Here is a 17,537-nt window from a genome sequence, read left to right on the forward strand (position 1 = left end):
AGTCTAATGAAGAGACAGGATGCCAACAACTATATACAAACAAGCTCTATACAGGATAAAGTGAAAATAATCAACAGAGGAAAGGCATTAGAATTAAGAGGGATTGGGAAAGGCTTCTTGTAGAAGGTGGGATTTTATTCGAGACTTGAAGGAAGCTAGGAAAGCCAGAAGAGGGCAATGAGAAGGAAGAGCATTCCAGATACGAGGGATGGCCAGTGAATGCCCAGAGATGGGGTGTCTGGTTTAAAGAAAAGCAATGAAGACAGTGCCACTGGATCTGAGAATGTGGGGGAGGAGTGGGTGTAAGAAGACTGGAAAGGTGGGGGTGGGGGGAAGTTATGAAGGATTTTGAATGAGAGGATTTTATCATTTAATCCTGGAGGTGATAGGGAGCCACTAGAGAGGGTGTGTGTGTGTTGCATAGTTTATTAAGGTAGTAGCAAGAATAGCACTCTAGATCCCAGGGCTTTCCAAAGGTAAGCAGTAACAGAGTCGATTTAACTTTTAAAATCTGAGCCTATATTGACCATTCTTAAAACTTGGTATGGATGGATGGTCTCTTTTCTGGTAGACCTGAGCCTTCCAGGACAACTCAGTGATATGGTCATGGTGTCTCATGCTTAGTGTTTGCCGTCTTTCAGAAACAAGGACTTTGGTAGACATTAGCTCCCTAATCCTAAGAACTCTAAGGATATAGAAGGCTCATAATCTGCCCATTTTGGAGATGATGCAAATTGAGGCACAGAGGGTTTGTCAGCGACTTATTTGCCATCATCGAGGTAAAAGGAGTACTGCAAACCAGGGGACACAAAAAACAAAACAGGAGAAGAAACCTGAGCCACCAGGATAATGTTCTGTCCATTCCTCTAATAGGTGGTTTGGTTTTTTTTTTTCATTTCTATATAGATGTATAAAATATGCCCCCCCCACACACTTTATCACCTAGCTCTTACCAAATCCTTTCTGGTTATGAAGCAGTGAACTTTTCAGCCCACAGGCCTCAGCTTAGGGGACTTAAGTGAGTGCAATGAGCACGTTGCCTTAGAGATGGAGCCAGCGCACCTTCCTGTCACAAAGCCGAAGGCCTTCCCATTAAGGCAAACATGCATTTCTCTTTTCACAGGCTCAGTTTTCTCCATTTCTCTACTACCTTCAAAATCAAGAGCTGCCTAATGGTGCTGTCAAGGAGGTTCCTGCCGCTCCTTCTCCTGTGGCCGACAGCCCTGCTCCCGCTGAGGAAGTGGACACTTACAAGCCGAAGCTGTGCCGACTGGTCAAGGGCCAGCAGGGCTATGGCTTCCACTTAAATGCAATTCGGGATAAGCCTGGTTCCTTCATCAAAGAGGTGAGATCACCTAGCTCAAATACACCAGAATACTAGGTGGCAGAGAAACCATAATTAAGCTTCTGATCACCACCATGGCCTATCAAATAGCTGTCAATGTGGTCCCAAGCCCATGGGTTTTCCTGGGAAAATGGAGATCTAATCCTCATTTCTTAGATGACTTCCTGCCCAATGCTCTCCAAATAAACATTTTCAAAATGCAGTCCAGTGAATGTCTTCTAGGTGGTTAGCATGGCCCTTTCTGACCATGTGGAGGCACACTACCAACTGGGATTGGGACTGACACTTGTTCTCCTAGTGTCTACTCCACATTTACAACCGTGTCTAGAAGGGGTTCCCTCCCTGTCCTGTTATGCCAGAAGAACAATGTGAGAATCCAGAGTTATAGGTGGGGATCTCTCTCTTTATCTCTGAAGAGATGGGTGTAGGAATCCCATGATGCCACACCAAAGGTCACATAGTATAGCATAGCATAGTATAGTATAGGATGCAACTGTTTCTTTTACTATTGGTGTGAGGCACAGCTTTTATGGGTGGAATACTGAAAGCTGAGAAAAATGTGCTAAAGTGAATTAACAGCAGGGCTAAAAATAAACTGTCAATTTCCCACCTTCACTATTTGTCCTAAGGAAGGAGGCAAGTGTGACATATCTTTTTGCACTACAGATATTGAAATCACTCGGCGCCTCTGTTCACAGGTACAGAAGGGCAGCCCTGCTGACCTAGCTGGTCTAGAAGATGAAGACTACATCATTGAAGTGAATGAGGTGAATGTGATGGATGAACTTTATGAGGATGTAGTGGACAAGATTCAGAACAGCGGAAAGAGTGTCCTTCTATTGGTCTGTGGAAAGAAGGCCTATGATTACTTTCAGGCTAAGAAAATACCCATTATTTCCTCCATGGCGGATCCATTGGAGGACTCCCCTGATTCTACCGAGGAGTCACCAGCCGAAGCAGAGAACGACTCGCCCGTCCCAAAAGAACGAGTAAGTGATCTTGACTTTTTGAAATCCATAGGGATTTCAGGTTCATTTCATAGGGATTTTCAGTTAATTAGGTGTGCCCTCAACCAGTAGTCACCAAAGAATATTTATAACCCATCAGGAAAATGAATCCTGTTATAGAATCAGAATGTGAGAGGAGGAAGGACTATCAGACCCTTGGGTTCAATTCTCTCATTTTGCAAATGAGGAGAGACCCAGAGAGGGGCTGTGATTGTCCAAAGTCATACACAAAGTGGCAGAGCCAGGACTCATATTGCTTCTTCCTCTCCATGACTTTTTTTTCCCCCTGGAATCTTCACAGGCAAGTTATTGAATCATAGAATTTTAGAGCTGGAAAATTACCTAGTCCAACTCTAATGTTTAGATGAGGAAACTGAAAACCAGAGAGGTGGAAGGCCTTACCCCAAGTCACATTGTGGGTCTGTGTTACAGCAGGGCCTGGAGGGGTTCTGAATCCTCATCTCAAGATCTTTCTAGAAGACTACACGGGCTCCGGATCACTGCTTTAGCAAAATTTCAAGTTCCTAACACAAAACTACTCCTTGGTCTTGTACCCTGGGCCTCTTAAGAAGAAAGCACTGATTTTCTTCAAAAATTTAGCCATAATGTTCCTAGTGGACATCAACTATTATTCCAGAGTTAATGCTCATGTCTTCTTGGAGAGAGAGGCCTGAAGTCAAATAGGAAGTCAGATGCAAAGCCAAGATCAGAGCTCAGGTGTCCTGCCTCTTTTTGCATTGAATCTTCTTATGGATTACCTTATGCTCCTTGGGATGGTTTTGGAAGATGATCACTGGGTTTTCCAGCTGCATTATTCATAAACAATTTTTTGTTCTTTTCTTCTGTGCAGGCTGATAGCATAAGTTCCCATTCTTCTGGCTCTGAAGACACCTTGTTATGATGACACCAGTCCTTGGCTTTGACTAGAATGTCTTGGAATTTGACAGGATTAATCCTCTCTTAAAGAACAAGCCGTTAACTGTTGTAAAGAAAGTAGCCCACAGGGACGGACTCCAGGTGAACCTGCACCAGAGAGAAGCCCCTGGTCTTTTCCTGTCACCCATCGTAGGGATGACTGCTGTAGACAGCCAGCTCGCTTGTGGCTGACTTAGAAAATGAGAACCCATGAGACATTTGCATTCCCACAATCTCTCTCTCTCTCTCTCTCAAGTGATTGTATGAGACAGAGAGGTGTAGTTAAGCCTCTCTGCACAGGCCTGTGCCCCTTGAGCACCAAAGATGATTCACAATTAGTAGGGGAGACAGTTGCTCATTAGATTTGTGAAATCTGACCAGATCAACCTTTCTTAGAAATAGTGTGCTATGTATTTGCGAGTGCGATGAAGAATAAACATCAGCAGTACTTGTGTGACATGAGTGTGTGGTGTTTTCCTTTTCAGCCCCTTCAGATGCCAGCTAAATATCTGGCTATGATAGCAAGCTACAGCCTAATCTCCTTTTTGAGCTAGATGGGATACAACAGTCGTGGCAGAGCTGGACCTAGACCACGTGTCCCCACACTTCCATTAATGCCCTTTCCCCATCCTATAGCTTCTTACAGCCTCATCCCCTTTTCTCTCCTCCAACCTCTCATTGATCATTCTTAATGAATACCCCATATTCAAATGATCTTATGGCTAAAAGGAAGACTTTAAAGAAGCTGTTTCTCTGGTGGAATTTCTTTCAGCCGACCCCCAGGGGATCAACACAGAAGGCATACCGATATATCAACATAAAACTGCTGTGCTAGGTCAAGGAAAAGTAACTTCCTAGCCAACAGCAGTTGCCCTTTGTGGTTATATTTTAAACGTAGGGGGTTTGTGTTCCACTTGTCAATTTGGGGCTCTGACTCCAGTGAGCAGTTTGTGCTCCCATGGCTTGTGGTCTTACCTGGGCAAAAGGTTCCCAAGTAGGACGTAAGAAGTAAATTGAAACCGATGTACCACAAAAACTTTCATTTTAATGACTACCAGTTTCCCTTTTTTGTTCTTGATGAAATTGGAATTTAAACAAAAAAAAAAATCACCCAAGAATAGTGACAATGCAATCCCTTCTGCCTTGGTTTTCCAATGTGTCTTTTCCTTTGATCTCAACTTGTTTAGATTTTTCTGGTGTGGGCACCATACTGCACACAGAAAATGTTCCATGGCCTGAAGGTTGGATCTGCTTGTCCTCTCTCCTGCCAATCCTGATAACACAAATGACCACTGTTTCCTTATGGGAGGAGGTATAGACATGCTGGAGGCAGTGTAAGCCACTATAGCATTTTTGTCATCTAAAAAACTCAACCCCTTCAGTTTCCCTCCTCTCTGACGTTCTTGGGCTTTCAGCAGTTTAAGACAGGCTTGAGTCTTCTCTGTTCATGGTGTCATGTGTTTCTCAGGAGCTTGCTTGTGCGCTAGGTAGAGGAACAGGATGCTGGAAAGAGCGCTGACCAGGAAGATCACATCAAACCAGCGATGGTAGAAGTTAAACTGCAGTTCTCCAAGGACTTCAGTGATGATGGTGCGGTACTCAAGGGGCATACTCATTCGGATGAGAAGCACTGACGAAACAAAATACATGCCCTGGAGATCAAAGAACAGAAGTCAGACCAGGAAGCACCTTGAAGAGAGCCTAGAGGGTGCTAAAGACATTGGTGAGTCTCAGTATTTCCAAATGAAGATGGCTCCTTCCACTTACCATGATCTGTGCTAACAGCAGGACGATAACATTGGAGGACTTGCTGCTGGAAATGGCATAAAAGAACTGTCCAAAAAAAAGGGGAGAGAGAGAAATGTGAAATGACTGTGGTGGCATAAGGAGATCCTTGTAGAATGAACACTGTGACCCCTCAAGGTGCATGGGCCCTTCACAGGACACCCACACCCTGTCTTTGTCATAGACCAGTAATGGAGCCCACAAGAGACAGTGAGAGGTGTGCAGGACCCCGGAGGGCTGCCAAAGAGCAGGGGAGAGTCCAGAGGGCTGGAGCGCAACTTTGTTATCATGGAAACACTTGAGAAGAGGCAGTGGTCAGTGGCCAACTTCACTGTTGAGCACCTTGTCAACATGGCTGTCTTCACAGCTGCTGGCCCAGATCAATGAGGGCAGCAAGGGAGCCACCAAACAAGTTCAGGGTCTCTGCTCCGCCTCTATCTCTGACAGAGTTAAACACTCAAAGGATGAGATGCCCTGGACTTTTCCCCTGAGTGAATCTCCTGCCTCAGAGCCTCGGTAGACGCGCCATCTCAGGCTAATCATCATCACTGAAACTCTCTCAGCCTTAGCTTTTTTCATTTGTAAAGTACTGACACCTGTCGTATCAATCTGACTGGGGAGGGAATAGGAATTGTGAGATTAAACAAAATAACACATCCAAACTACTTCCTCAACCTTAATGTTACCGCCTGTAAAACACCTCTAGTAGTGCCCCCTTCTCTCCTCTGCCACTGCCTGCAGCCTGGTGCAGGCCCTCATAACTTCCTGCCTGGATACCACAATGGCTGCTGGTGGGTCCGCCTGCCTTGGGTCCCTGCACTCCAGGCCATCCTCCGCGCACTTGTAAATTTAAATTCCTAGAGCACAAGTCTGACCACGTCATCCTGCTCCTCCGCCAATTTCAGTAAACTCCAGTAGCTGCCTACTGCCTCCAGGAGTAAATGCAAAATCCTCGGTGTGGCTCTTAAGCCCTTCTTACCCTGGTGCCCTCCTATCTTTCCAGTTGTCTTACACCCTATTTCCCTTCACGTCCTCTGTGATCCAGTGCGCTGGCTTTCTAGCAGCTCCTTGGACAAGACACTCCATCTCCCGACTCCAGGCATTTTCCCCGACTGTCCCCCATGTCTGGAAGTCTCTCCCTCCTCATCTCTGCCTCTTGGCTTCCTTGATGTCTCAGCTAAAGCCCTACCTTTCGCAAGAAGCCCTTCCCAGTTTTCTTTCATCTCAGTGTCATTCCTCTGAGATTTCGCTCCAATTTATCCTGCATGTGTCATGTTTGTACCTAGTTGTTTGATTGTTATCTTTCCCATTAGAATGTGAGCTTCTTGAGAGCAGGGACTGGTTTTTTGCCTTTCTTTGTATCCTCAGACCTTAGCACAGTGCCTGGCACATAGTACGTGCTTAATAAATGCTTGACTTGCCTTACCATACTAGCTATTGTTATTCATTCACTTAAAATCTCCTTCGTTTGATTTTCCTATACCTACATCTTCTTATTCTTTCCATTTCCTTACTTGAAAAGTACTTTTCTTCTGAAGGTCTTTGTTCTTCCTCCCTCCCTTCGTTGTATTTTTACTCTATTTAAATGGGAGGGCTGAAAAGTTGGGTTCTATCAGGATACTCCACTCTGTCACCTTGCTGGAACTCCTTCCTCTTACTCTTGGAAAGTATGCTGTAGGCCTGGAAAACCCCTTAACAATTTCTTTCTTTCCCACCATTCTAAAAGCTCCTGAAATGCCTAGCTCCTTCACTGCAGCCTTCCCAAAGTGATCAGAGGAAAGCAGACAGCATCCCCCTCTCCAGAAACAGGCCTTTCCCAGCTAGCTTTCCCACATGGCCACATAAATATTCACTTTTCCCTACTTGATGCCTCTAAGATGGCCAGGCCTATCTGGGATTCCATTCAAACCAATAAGCATTTAGGAGCCTCCTCTGGGGAGAAAGTGGAAAGAATGCAGAGCTTGGTGTCACCATTTGCTAACTGGATGACCTTGGACAAGTCACTGACCCTCTCCTAACTTGTTCCCTCCTTTGTAAAATAAGGAGGTTGTACTAGATGATCTCTGAGGTTCCTCCCTACTCTAAATCTATGATCCCATGTGCCAGCAACTGTGCTATGAGCTGGAGATACCAAGGCCAAGTTCAAACAGTCCCTGCCCCCAGGGAGTGACGGGTGGGTATGTGTGTGTGTGTGTGTGTGTGTGTGTGTGTGTGTGTGTGTATACATACAACATGTACACAAATGGTAAATACAAACCAAGGTGTTTTGTGTTTTGTCTGTTTAGGGAAACACTAACAAACACCTGGGGGAAATCAGGAAAGGCATCTTTTAGGAGACAGTACTTGAGCTGAGCTTTGAAAGAAGGAAGGGAATCTCAAGAGGCAGGGGGACGAGGCAACAGGGTGGTGGCTGGGAATCAGAAGAAAAGGGACTGAAAACTGCATGAGAGAAGAGGTGAGGACAGATTGGCCACAGCATACACAGCCTTCTCCAGGGGCTGGGCTGTGAAAACGATGAGAAGTATGAGACAACAGCCCGAGGGGTGGAGGAGAGCTGGTCATGTTTGTAGGCAACAGGGAGGATGCAAAGAGCTGTTTCTGTCTTCTTTAACACTTCTCTTCTAGCAAGAGTTCTTGTTTGCTCAGTGGCTGACACTGTTAAGTGTTTTAACAAAACCACAAAGGCTCAGAGTCTGAAGACTCCTGAGGCCACTTAGCCCAGCCAATACCTGAACAATAAACCCCCTACAACCTTCCTGAAACTTGATCCTCTCACTTCATCCGAAGACCTACAATGAAGAAAACCCCACTATATGCCCAAAGGCAACCCCTTCTATTTTTGGATGGTTCCAATTCTTAGGAAATATTTTCCTTGTTAGTTCTGTGTGCCTGTCTGCAACTTTGACCCGGAGAACCTTTTGGGACCCAGCAGAGGCAGTTACAGATGCAAGCCCTTTGAACACTTAAATCCAATTAGCCTATTTTCTCTAGGTCTTCCCCTTCCACTGGCTAACCCTTCCTGGTTCTTTCAACCAATCTTTCCATGGCTTCGTCTTAAGTTTCCTCATTTTCCTGGTTATTCTCCTCTGGATGAACTCCAGTTTGTCAATGTCCCTCCTCAAATGTGGTTCCTAGAACTGAAAACACAACTTCACAACTTCAGGGATGGTCAGACCCGATCAGGATCACAAAGTCATCGATCTGAGCAGAGATGGATGTCAGAGGGTGTCCACTTTGACCCCTTCACTCCCAGGAGAAGAAGCCACGGCCTAGGAGTGAGAGGACTTCTCCAAAGTTACACAGCTAGTCAGCATCAGTGATGAGATTTGAATTCAGGTTTCCTAACAAGTCCTAAAGAACCCCCCCCCACCCCCATTTCATTATACTGCAGTCCTTCTAATTATTGTACAGCTTATAATTGTGAATGTAATTGTCACTTGTTGATTTTTAAAGTTTAAGTACAGGACTTTTACATTTATCTCTATTGAATCTTATCTCAGTAGATTTGGCCATTATTCTAGTCTGTTGAGATCTTCTAAATCTTTTACCTGATGTATTTACCAAACTTCTGAGCTTCGTGTCATCTCTAAGTTTGTCTAGCATCCAAGTTATTGACAAAAATGTTGAATAGCATGGAGCCAAGGGCAGATCCCCAGGGCACTGCTCCAGAGACACCTCTCTCCAAGTTAACATTGGGCATACGTAACTGAGTAGCCTTTTGGCTGAGTCATTTAACCAGCAACGCACCTAACTATATTCTCTTCCAGTCCAGCTCTCTCCATTTTGTCCACAATGACAGTAAGAGAGGCGATGTTAAATGTTTACTGAAATCTAAGAATACCATGTGCACAGTCATTTGGTATTATACTTTTATTTACTCTATGGAAAAGGAAATACGGGCATGACCCGCTCTTAAAGGCATGTTTGCTCTTTGTGATTACTGATTCTCTTTTAAAATATTCACAAACTTTCCCTTTAATAATACATTCTAAGATTTGGCTAGCAATTAAATGAAGCTTAATGGCCTATGGCTTGCAGACTTCTCTCTCTCTTTTTTTTTAATTCAGAAAATAATGACACTTTTTAAAGGTCACTGACAGCAGCCCAGCAATCACCTGCTGGTTCTTTCAGTACCCTGGGCTGTAATATTGGTGACTTGAATGCACTGAAAGCAGACAGATGTTTCCCCCTCATTTCTCTTGGGTTTCAATTCCTGCTAATCATTTTTATTCTGTTTCAGTCACAAAAAATTTATTGTTTTTTTTTTTTTACATCACCTGCATCTCCAAACATATCACTCCCTTAATCCACACTTTTTATGATTAGATGCACAGTACCTTGGTAAGAGTGATCAGTAATCCTCTGATAGAGGTGACAATTATTATTCCAACAAGGATAAAGGAAATGTGCTGGGACCAGAATTTCACCTGTCACAAAAATAAGGAAAAGAAATGTTAAAATTTTGCTAAGTGAGAACATGGTCATGATACTATAATCTAATCTATTCATAGGATCATATGATTTAAAGCAAAAAGGTTCTTTGAGATCATTTAATTTATCCTTCTCATTTTGCATATGAGATTATGGCATCTGGATTTGCTTCAGGTCTTCTGATTCCAAAGTCAGCCCTCTCGCCAGTACCCATCCATGTGACCTCACTCTGTATTGAGGGGTTGGGTGATCTACCTATGTGAGATCACAATGGGCATATGTGGGGGGCAAGAAAACAATAATTAAAATAGCTGGAGAAAGACTGAGACCAATATTTAAAAATTATCTTGAAAAGAAAAGAAGAAAGCAGAGCAAATTAACCCACGCACTGCCCACAGATCGGAAGGACAAGAAAAATGACAGCTCTCCCATGCAATTAAAGAATACTAATAAAAGGAAAAGAACTGAAGACTATTTGGTTATTTACTCCATCTTAGAAAAAGTCACTGTGTGTGAAACTGTAAGACCATTTCATACATATCTGATTGCAAAGATTCTATTCCTCTATCCTAAGAAAAAAAGAGGTACATGGCTTTCTTAGCCAAGTTCTAGAAAGTAGCTGAACTTGATGCAAAGTTTCAATTTGACATATAGGCTTTTCTCTTCTTGTATCGACTCGAGTCAGAGGCAGTTTTGAGGGCCGGGTGCAGGGCAGCATTCTTGCACTACACAGTGAAGTTCTGAAAGGTGTTTGAATAGGAGCTGCTGAGACTGAAATCTAAGATGTATTTATGCAAAGTTATAAAGCGTTTGCTGATGCCTTTTCAGAGGTAGAATGCATCATATGAGGAAGGTAGTGAAAATATCAAAGGCAGTAACTGCATATCCTCTCTCAAAACTGATAAAGGGACAATACTTTTTTTTTTAAAATTCAGACTTGTGAAATTAAGATGAGAGGGAAAGACCTTCACATAAATGAAAAAGACAAGAGTTATCAATATAGGACACATACTGACTGCTTTCGGGGAAGAAAGAGGTGCTACTGATTCACCATTAGGAGAGTACATTTATGTGGTTTTTCCTAGGAATGGGTACACAGAGGCTGGGCTGCAAAAGGACACCTGGTTCACCCTGTAACTGAGTAAGAATCTTCCTGACAACATCCCTAACACATGGTGATCCAGCCTTTTCCTAGGACTTCCAGTAAATTGAGGGGATGCCCATCAACTGGGGAATGGCTGAACAAGTTGTGGTATATGATTTTGAGGTAATACTATTATACTACAGGAAATGATGAGCAGGATGGTTTCAGAAAAACCTGGGAAGACTTATATGAACTGATGCAAAGTGAAGTGAGCAGAACTAGAACATGGTACATAGTCACAGTAATACTGTAAGGACGACCAACTGTGAAAGACTTAGTTACTCTGATCAAGATCAATCCAAGACAATTCCAAAGTTCCCATCATGAAAAATGCTATCCACCTCCAGAGATAAAACTGATGAACTCTGAATGCATATTGAAGCACACTTCTTAAACTTTATTTATTTTTCTTGTTTTTTTATGTGGAACCATTAGTTACAGCAAATAGAGAAATTCTGAATGCTTTGGATAAGTTTACTTACCTTGGCAATATACTTTCCATGGATGTACACATTGATAATGAGATTGACACACACATTGCCAGAGCTAGTTCAGTGTTTGGGAGGCTCCCAAGGAAAGTGTGGGAGAGCAGAGGTATTAGACTGACTACCAAACTGAAGGCCCACAGAGCTGTTGTGCTAACCTCATTGTTGTATGCCTGTGAAACCTGGACAGTATACCAGCACTATGTCAGGAAACGGAATTGCTTCCATTTGAATTGTCTTAGGAAGAGTCTGAAGATCACCTGGCAGGATAAGATACCAGACACTGAGGTCCTTTTTTGAACTAAACTGCCAAGCATTCAAACTCTATTACAGAAAGTGCAACTCCAACGGCCTGGCCACATTGTTCAAATACCAAACATACTCTTGCGTATTATTTTATGGAGAACTCACACAGGACAAGCACTCACATGGTGCTCATAAAAAGCAATATAAAGACACTCTCAAGGTCTCTCTTAAGAACTTTGGAATTGATTGTGTGACATGGGAGACACTGGCACAGGACTGCCCAGCATGGTGTGCCCACATCAGAGAAGGTGCTGTGCTCTGTGAGCAGAGCAGAATTGAAGTAGCTCAAAAGAGACTCGAGATGAGCAAATTTAGAGAATCCACCTCAAATGTGCACACAGGCTATTTGTGTCTGACCTGTGGTAGAGCCTGCTGAGCTCATCCTGGTCTGATCAACCACAGTCAGACACACTGTACCTTGACTCTAACACAGTGATGAAGTAATTTTGGTCCTCTTCCACAGGACCAAATATATGTGCACGTGTGTGTGTGTGTGTGTGTGTGTGTGTGTGTATAATGGATATTATATCATTACATAATAGTTCCTTTAAGCATCACGTAACTGCCTTGCTTCTTTTTGCCATATCTATTTTTACTGTTGCTTTGTCCAATATGATTGTTAACCATGCTTTTCTGAATATATGTGACTTATGTTTCAAGTGTGTTTCTTGCAAACAACACAGTTGGATCTTGCTTTGTAAACTATTCTGCTAGCTTCCTCCATTTTTTAGGTTAGTTCATCTCATTCACATTCATGGTCATAACTGTTAGTTGTGCTTTTTCTTCCATCATATCTTATAATATTCCTTTTATTTGTTCCCCATCTCCCTCCTTTTACAAGGAAAAGAAGTGGTAATAGAAAACAACTGAGTTTAACACTAGCTATTTATAACTGGAATGGTCTAGTTCTAATCCTTTACTCTCTTCCTCTTCACTCAACCCAGATGAAAATTGCTGGATCTTATGCTTTCTTTCTCTCCTTTTAAGTCTCCCTTTATAAAACCTTGTTTGTAGTTTTGCTTCTGACTCTACCCTCTAATTTAACTCCTTCTCAAACTCCCCTCTTCCTATCCTCGTCTACTTCCTTTTTGATTTTAATGTATTTCTACATTACACTTATATGTTCATGTATATTTAGCTGTCCTACTGGTTCAGATGAAAAGTGATGTTCATATGAAGCTTGCGCCATTCATCCCTAAATCTCCATGTTTTTATATTCTTCTAACCCCTAATCTCCCAATTATGAGGAATAGTATGTTCCTACCACTTCCTTATTTTTTCGTTAAAGTATTTCCTTTCCCCAGCCCCCCCCTTAATATAACAAACAAAACAGCAAAGATTTATTTCTTGAAATATGGTACGCAAGTTCTTTGTTTCAAGGAGTCTAAAGATTCTTAAAATATCTCTCTTCATCCTGCTTCCTGTCAGTTGATATTGCCAGTACATATCTTATTCTCTATAGTTTTCAGTCTTTTGACTTTGTTTTAATATTTCTTTTTGTCTTATTGAATCACTGAGTTCTGTTCCTCCATTCTATTTTTCAAGGTGTCAACTACTTTATGGATAGAGTGCCATTTTTGTTTTTGATTTTTTTGTTGTTGCTCCAAGCTATTTATTCTTATTCTAAGTATTCTAATTTTATTTTTTAACTTGTTTCAGCTTTTCATTCACTTTTTTCTATCCAGTCCTGGAGCTCTTGTGACCAACTGATTCTTTTTTCCTAAGGTTCAAACTAGGATTATTTTAAGAGTTATCTCCTTTCTCTGGAATTTAATCTTGAGATTCTTTTAACCTCTATTTCTATATTAGAGTGGGATTTTTTTGTCTCATGTTTACAGCTTTATTTCTTGGGTTAGGACTTTGTGCCATGCCCAGGCTCTGAACCCTCCCGAATTGTTGGATTACTTAACTAGGCCCAGGTCATAGCTCCTGTTGTCCTCCCATAGTAAGACAATGTTATACGGAGCCTAAGTCCTACCTCCTCTATAGTCTGGAATCTCAAGTCTTCAAGGGACCAGGCCCTGCCTTCTTCCATAGCCCTTTCATAGTGGGACTGGAGGTGGACAGTGCTGGTTCCTAGTCTTGCCCCCTATCACAGTCCCAATGGGTCTTGCTGGCCTTTTCAGTATCCCTATGTAGTCAGTGACCAGAGTCCAAGGCCCCAGGCTTCAACCCCACTAGTTTTAGTCTGGTCTTCTGGGAATATACAAATCTCTGGTCATCATACTGCCCCATCCCCCCATGCAGTCATTTACCTAGGTATCTATGGCTTCAGTCTGTGTCCCCAGGCCTCAGCTCTTAGAGCAGCCCCACCAGAGATAACACTGCCTTTAAACTGATCTCCAGGGGTATCCTTGGACCCCCTAAGTGCCACTTGTCCTGGTTTCCTTGTACCATCTCCTGCCAGCAAGCTTAGATCCCTATTTTAGGGCCGAGCTTCTCACGTCATCTTGTATGGGATGAAAAGGCTTGGCAGCACTTTTGTTTTGAAATTTCATTTGAGGTTCTTCCTCATTGTTAATAAGTGTTTCTCAGAGAAGCTGGGGCTGCCTGGAGCCTTTTAAATTGTCATCTTCACCATTAGTCTACCTCTTTGAAGGAAGCTAAGAATTCTAAGAGACAAAGGTGGGGAGACAGGGAGGGCATTCCAGGCATGAAACCAAGAGAAAGGAGGCCAAATCCTGGGAACAGTAAGTAGACCAGTTATCCTGGTATGCAGAATGTGGTGCACCAAATGGAATAGTGAGAAAGTCTGGAATACTCTGGAAATAAGAAGTGTGAAGTAGTCCAGAAGGGTAGGCCAGACCCTGAACAATTCTCATTCATATTGGACAAAACAAAGAAAAGCAGAATAAATTAGGATATTCAAACAAGTCTTACATCAAACTGGATTCCCAAATAATTCACTGTGATCTCAATGCCTCTTGTGACAGGATCCGTTTTCCCAACTCGATCAAACACAATGTTGATTGTTGCCTGCAAAAAACACAGATGGTCCTATATTTCATTTGCTATTTTGCTCAAGAGTTTCACAATCATAAACTAACCCTCACAGCATTACCTGAAAGGATAGTTCTCTAGACCCAAGAATGACAATTCTACACAAGATTCAAATTATGTATGAAAAACATTTATTTCTTTAACTCATTTGTGGTCAAATAAATGTTTCCATACAAACCATCTCTCTTCTGAAGTCAACTCTCTCTCTATTATGAGAAGTTCTAGAGAGAACCAAAGGTAATCAGAATGCGCTTTCGGATCATCTTAAGCTCATGAATAATACCTGGAATGGTATTGCTAATACCAATTAATAACATGATTCCAAACCCATTTAAAATGTATAGAATATGCTGTCAATGCACCTTTCATCCATACTGCTGAAAACACAACAAATATTCAATAAATATTGAGTCTGTAAATTTTCTACTTAATAGAGATATTTCTTTTTAATTCTAGCACCCAGCACATCAGGTTTGACCTACATAAAATACTCTTCTTTAAAAGTTTTGGAGTAGTCCATTCTTTCTTAAAGAAAAAAGTGCAATATCTCTTTGAGTTTGTTGGAAGCCAAAGAAATCACACTTTGAAGGAGAAGATTCCAGTTGGACAGTCAATTTCCTTCAGCTCAATAGGCCTTTAAGTATTCACAACATGCAAGGCACTGGGAATGTGTTGGGAATCCAAAGACAAAAATGAAAAAGACATTACACTCAAGGCTACGATATGCAGACAGCTGAGTAAATACAGAATGATCTGAAGTGGGAAACAGTGCTGAAACCTAGGGAGATCAGGAGAGATTTCCCATAGCAAGTGGCGCCTGCACTAAGCCTTGGAGGAGTCTAAGGATTCTAGGAGCAGGACATGAGAAAGACCCAGAGGTGTGGGATGAACTGCTGCTTAGCTGTGGAACCAGCAAACACACAAGTTTTGCTGAAACAGAGTGTGAAGGAGTACTGTGAAATAAATCTGGAAAAGTAGGCTGGGGTTAAATTGAAAAACTTTCAAGACCAAGCTAAGGTGTCTGCATTTTATCCTAGAAGCAAAGGGAGACAATGAAGCAATATGGTCAGACCTGTGCTCTAGGAAGATTTTTTTTGTAGCTATATGAAGGCGAGGAGGGAGATCAGAAATGAGAATACCAATCAGGAGACTATTACAATACTCCAGGTGAGGTAAAGTGATGAACCAGAGTGAATTCGCTATGTGAATAGAGAGGAGGAGATGGTTGTGAGGGATATTGTAAAGATAAGGGTCGAAAACTTGCTATCAATTAGATGTGAAGGAGAATGAAAAGTCAAGGCTAATTATGAGATTGAGATCCACAGCGACTGGCAGGACAATGATAGTCTGAACAGAAATTGGGAAGTTTGAGGAAGGGAAAGGGGGAAGCAGAGGAGTTCTGTTTTGAATATATTAAGTTTGAAGGGCTTACAGAACATTTAGGCAGATGACTATTGGGCACTTGGTAATGTAGGACAGAAACTTAGAAGCCACACTGATTTGAATCATCTACATAGAGATGAAGTTGAACTCATAAGAACTCACAGAGAAAAGATGGCTCAGGAACCAGGGAGAGTACTCATGATTTGAGTAAACATTCATGGATGATGACCAAACCGAGGCTTCATATTTGGTACAAAATGAAATACACATTTGGTAACAACTGGCACAGTCCAAATTAATCCATCAGTACCAAATCATCTCTTAGTCTAGATATAGTCCTACTGGGAAAATCAAATCAAACTACTGATGACCATAGGTAAGAATACGACAAAAGGCAGCCGATAGTTAGAAAACATGTATGTTGGAATTGGTACTATAGGATATGATATACAATAGCTACAAAGAAATTATATCAGTAAATACAAGAGGTAAACTCATCTAAAGATTCTTAACTACTTTGTCATTAATTTTAAAGATGAAGATGATTAAACAAAAAGCACGTGGGTGGTTTGTCTTCTAAATGGCCACCAGAAGTTGAGTATACTGCCTCATTTAAACTAGAGCATTATATTGAGTGGAAAGCAGTTTGAAACAATTAATAATGAATAATTGTATTTATTTTACATGCTTCATGTCTCAGTGCCTTTAGACAGACAAAAATGAAAAGGATGGAAATTAGCAAAAGTTTCAAGGTTTGACCTGGTTGGAACAATGTTTTATAAGCAAGTTAAGTTAAAGGTATTGATTAAACCAACCCTTCTTTCTCATTAGATTTACAAGAACCCCAAAACAACAAACAGCACACTTACCATGAAAATTTTCCAAACACAGTAAATAGAGAAAAAATAACCTAAAAAATTAAAGTATTTTCCTTTGAAAGTTTTAGAATATTCTATTCTCTCCTGAGGGGAGAAAAAAACAAACATGTAACATGTTAGGTTCATATGAAATCAAAATCCAATCTCCACTAAAAACCACAATTCCTTTTGTGAGCCACACCCAGGTTAGCCAACCGAGGCCAAAAATCACATGAATTCAAGTTCTAGAGCATAAGAATAATTCTTGAACTTCCAAACATGGTATTGTTTTCCTAACAAAAAATCAAGATAACTCTCACCCTCCACCTGCTGAGTTTTGCTTATTTAAATCAGCCAGCTCCCAGCCTGTATAGAATGGGGAATTTGCAGAGGTAGAAAGGATCTTAGAGATCTATTTAGTCTGACTGCCTCATTTTACCAAAATGGAAACTGAAGTTCAGGGAGGTGAATTCTCTTCACTCTGGTCATAGAGAATGTTGAAAAGCTTGGATCCAAACCCAGCTTTTCTGATTCTAAATCCGATACTCTTTCTACTACATTGGCTGGCTTCCTCCCCCCGCCCCCAGTTTAGGAATAGGGAGCGGGACACATTTACTTGGGATAGATCAGTTTAAATGGAGCCGTGGCAAGCTGCTTTCTTCAGTTAGATGGCTTCGTGACCTGTCCTGGCTATTTAGAATACAGCTAGACAAAGTGGAAGAGGTGCGTCACAGGAGCAGTAGGACAAATTTGGAAGGGAACAGAAGAGGGCAGAAGGGGCTACCAGTGGGGATAGTGGGATAACCGTGATGCTCCAGGCTGAGCAATGCTACTGCAGCAGCAGGGCAAGGAGAGCTCTGTCTTAGGAGAGTGGGAGCG

General features: G+C 42.0%; 2 protein-coding genes across 6 annotated transcripts in view; one reads left to right on the forward strand and one right to left on the reverse strand.

The window, feature by feature from the left end:
• LOC114043369 (Na(+)/H(+) exchange regulatory cofactor NHE-RF3-like) overlaps positions 1 to 3,724 on the forward strand; it is a 102,756-nt gene extending 99,032 nt beyond the window's left edge. For all 5 annotated transcript variants that reach the window (XM_027862465.1, XM_027862462.1, XM_027862466.1 and 2 more), the window contains 3 exons: positions 1,124 to 1,345; positions 2,044 to 2,334; positions 3,203 to 3,724. In XM_027862465.1, coding sequence (XP_027718266.1) covers positions 1,124 to 1,345; positions 2,044 to 2,334; positions 3,203 to 3,253 — 564 coding nt within the window. In that variant the 3' untranslated portion in view covers positions 3,254 to 3,724. The remainder of the gene's footprint in view (positions 1 to 1,123; positions 1,346 to 2,043; positions 2,335 to 3,202) is intronic.
• Positions 3,725 to 4,292: 568 nt separating this feature from the next.
• The window catches only part of LOC114043370 (Golgi pH regulator), a 43,232-nt gene continuing 29,987 nt past the window's right edge, over positions 4,293 to 17,537 (reverse strand). Inside the window, exons 10-14 of the mRNA XM_027862467.1 lie at positions 16,671 to 16,763; positions 14,299 to 14,394; positions 9,390 to 9,479; positions 5,035 to 5,100; positions 4,293 to 4,919 (exon numbers count right to left, since the gene is read on the reverse strand). Coding sequence (XP_027718268.1) covers positions 4,713 to 4,919; positions 5,035 to 5,100; positions 9,390 to 9,479; positions 14,299 to 14,394; positions 16,671 to 16,763 — 552 coding nt within the window. The 3' untranslated portion in view covers positions 4,293 to 4,712. The remainder of the gene's footprint in view (positions 4,920 to 5,034; positions 5,101 to 9,389; positions 9,480 to 14,298; positions 14,395 to 16,670; positions 16,764 to 17,537) is intronic.

The sequence above is a fragment of the Vombatus ursinus genome, unplaced genomic scaffold (genome assembly GCF_900497805.2).
Source record: "Vombatus ursinus unplaced genomic scaffold, bare-nosed wombat genome assembly UNPS02014768.1, whole genome shotgun sequence".
NCBI classification, from domain to species: Eukaryota; Metazoa; Chordata; class Mammalia; order Diprotodontia; family Vombatidae; genus Vombatus; species Vombatus ursinus.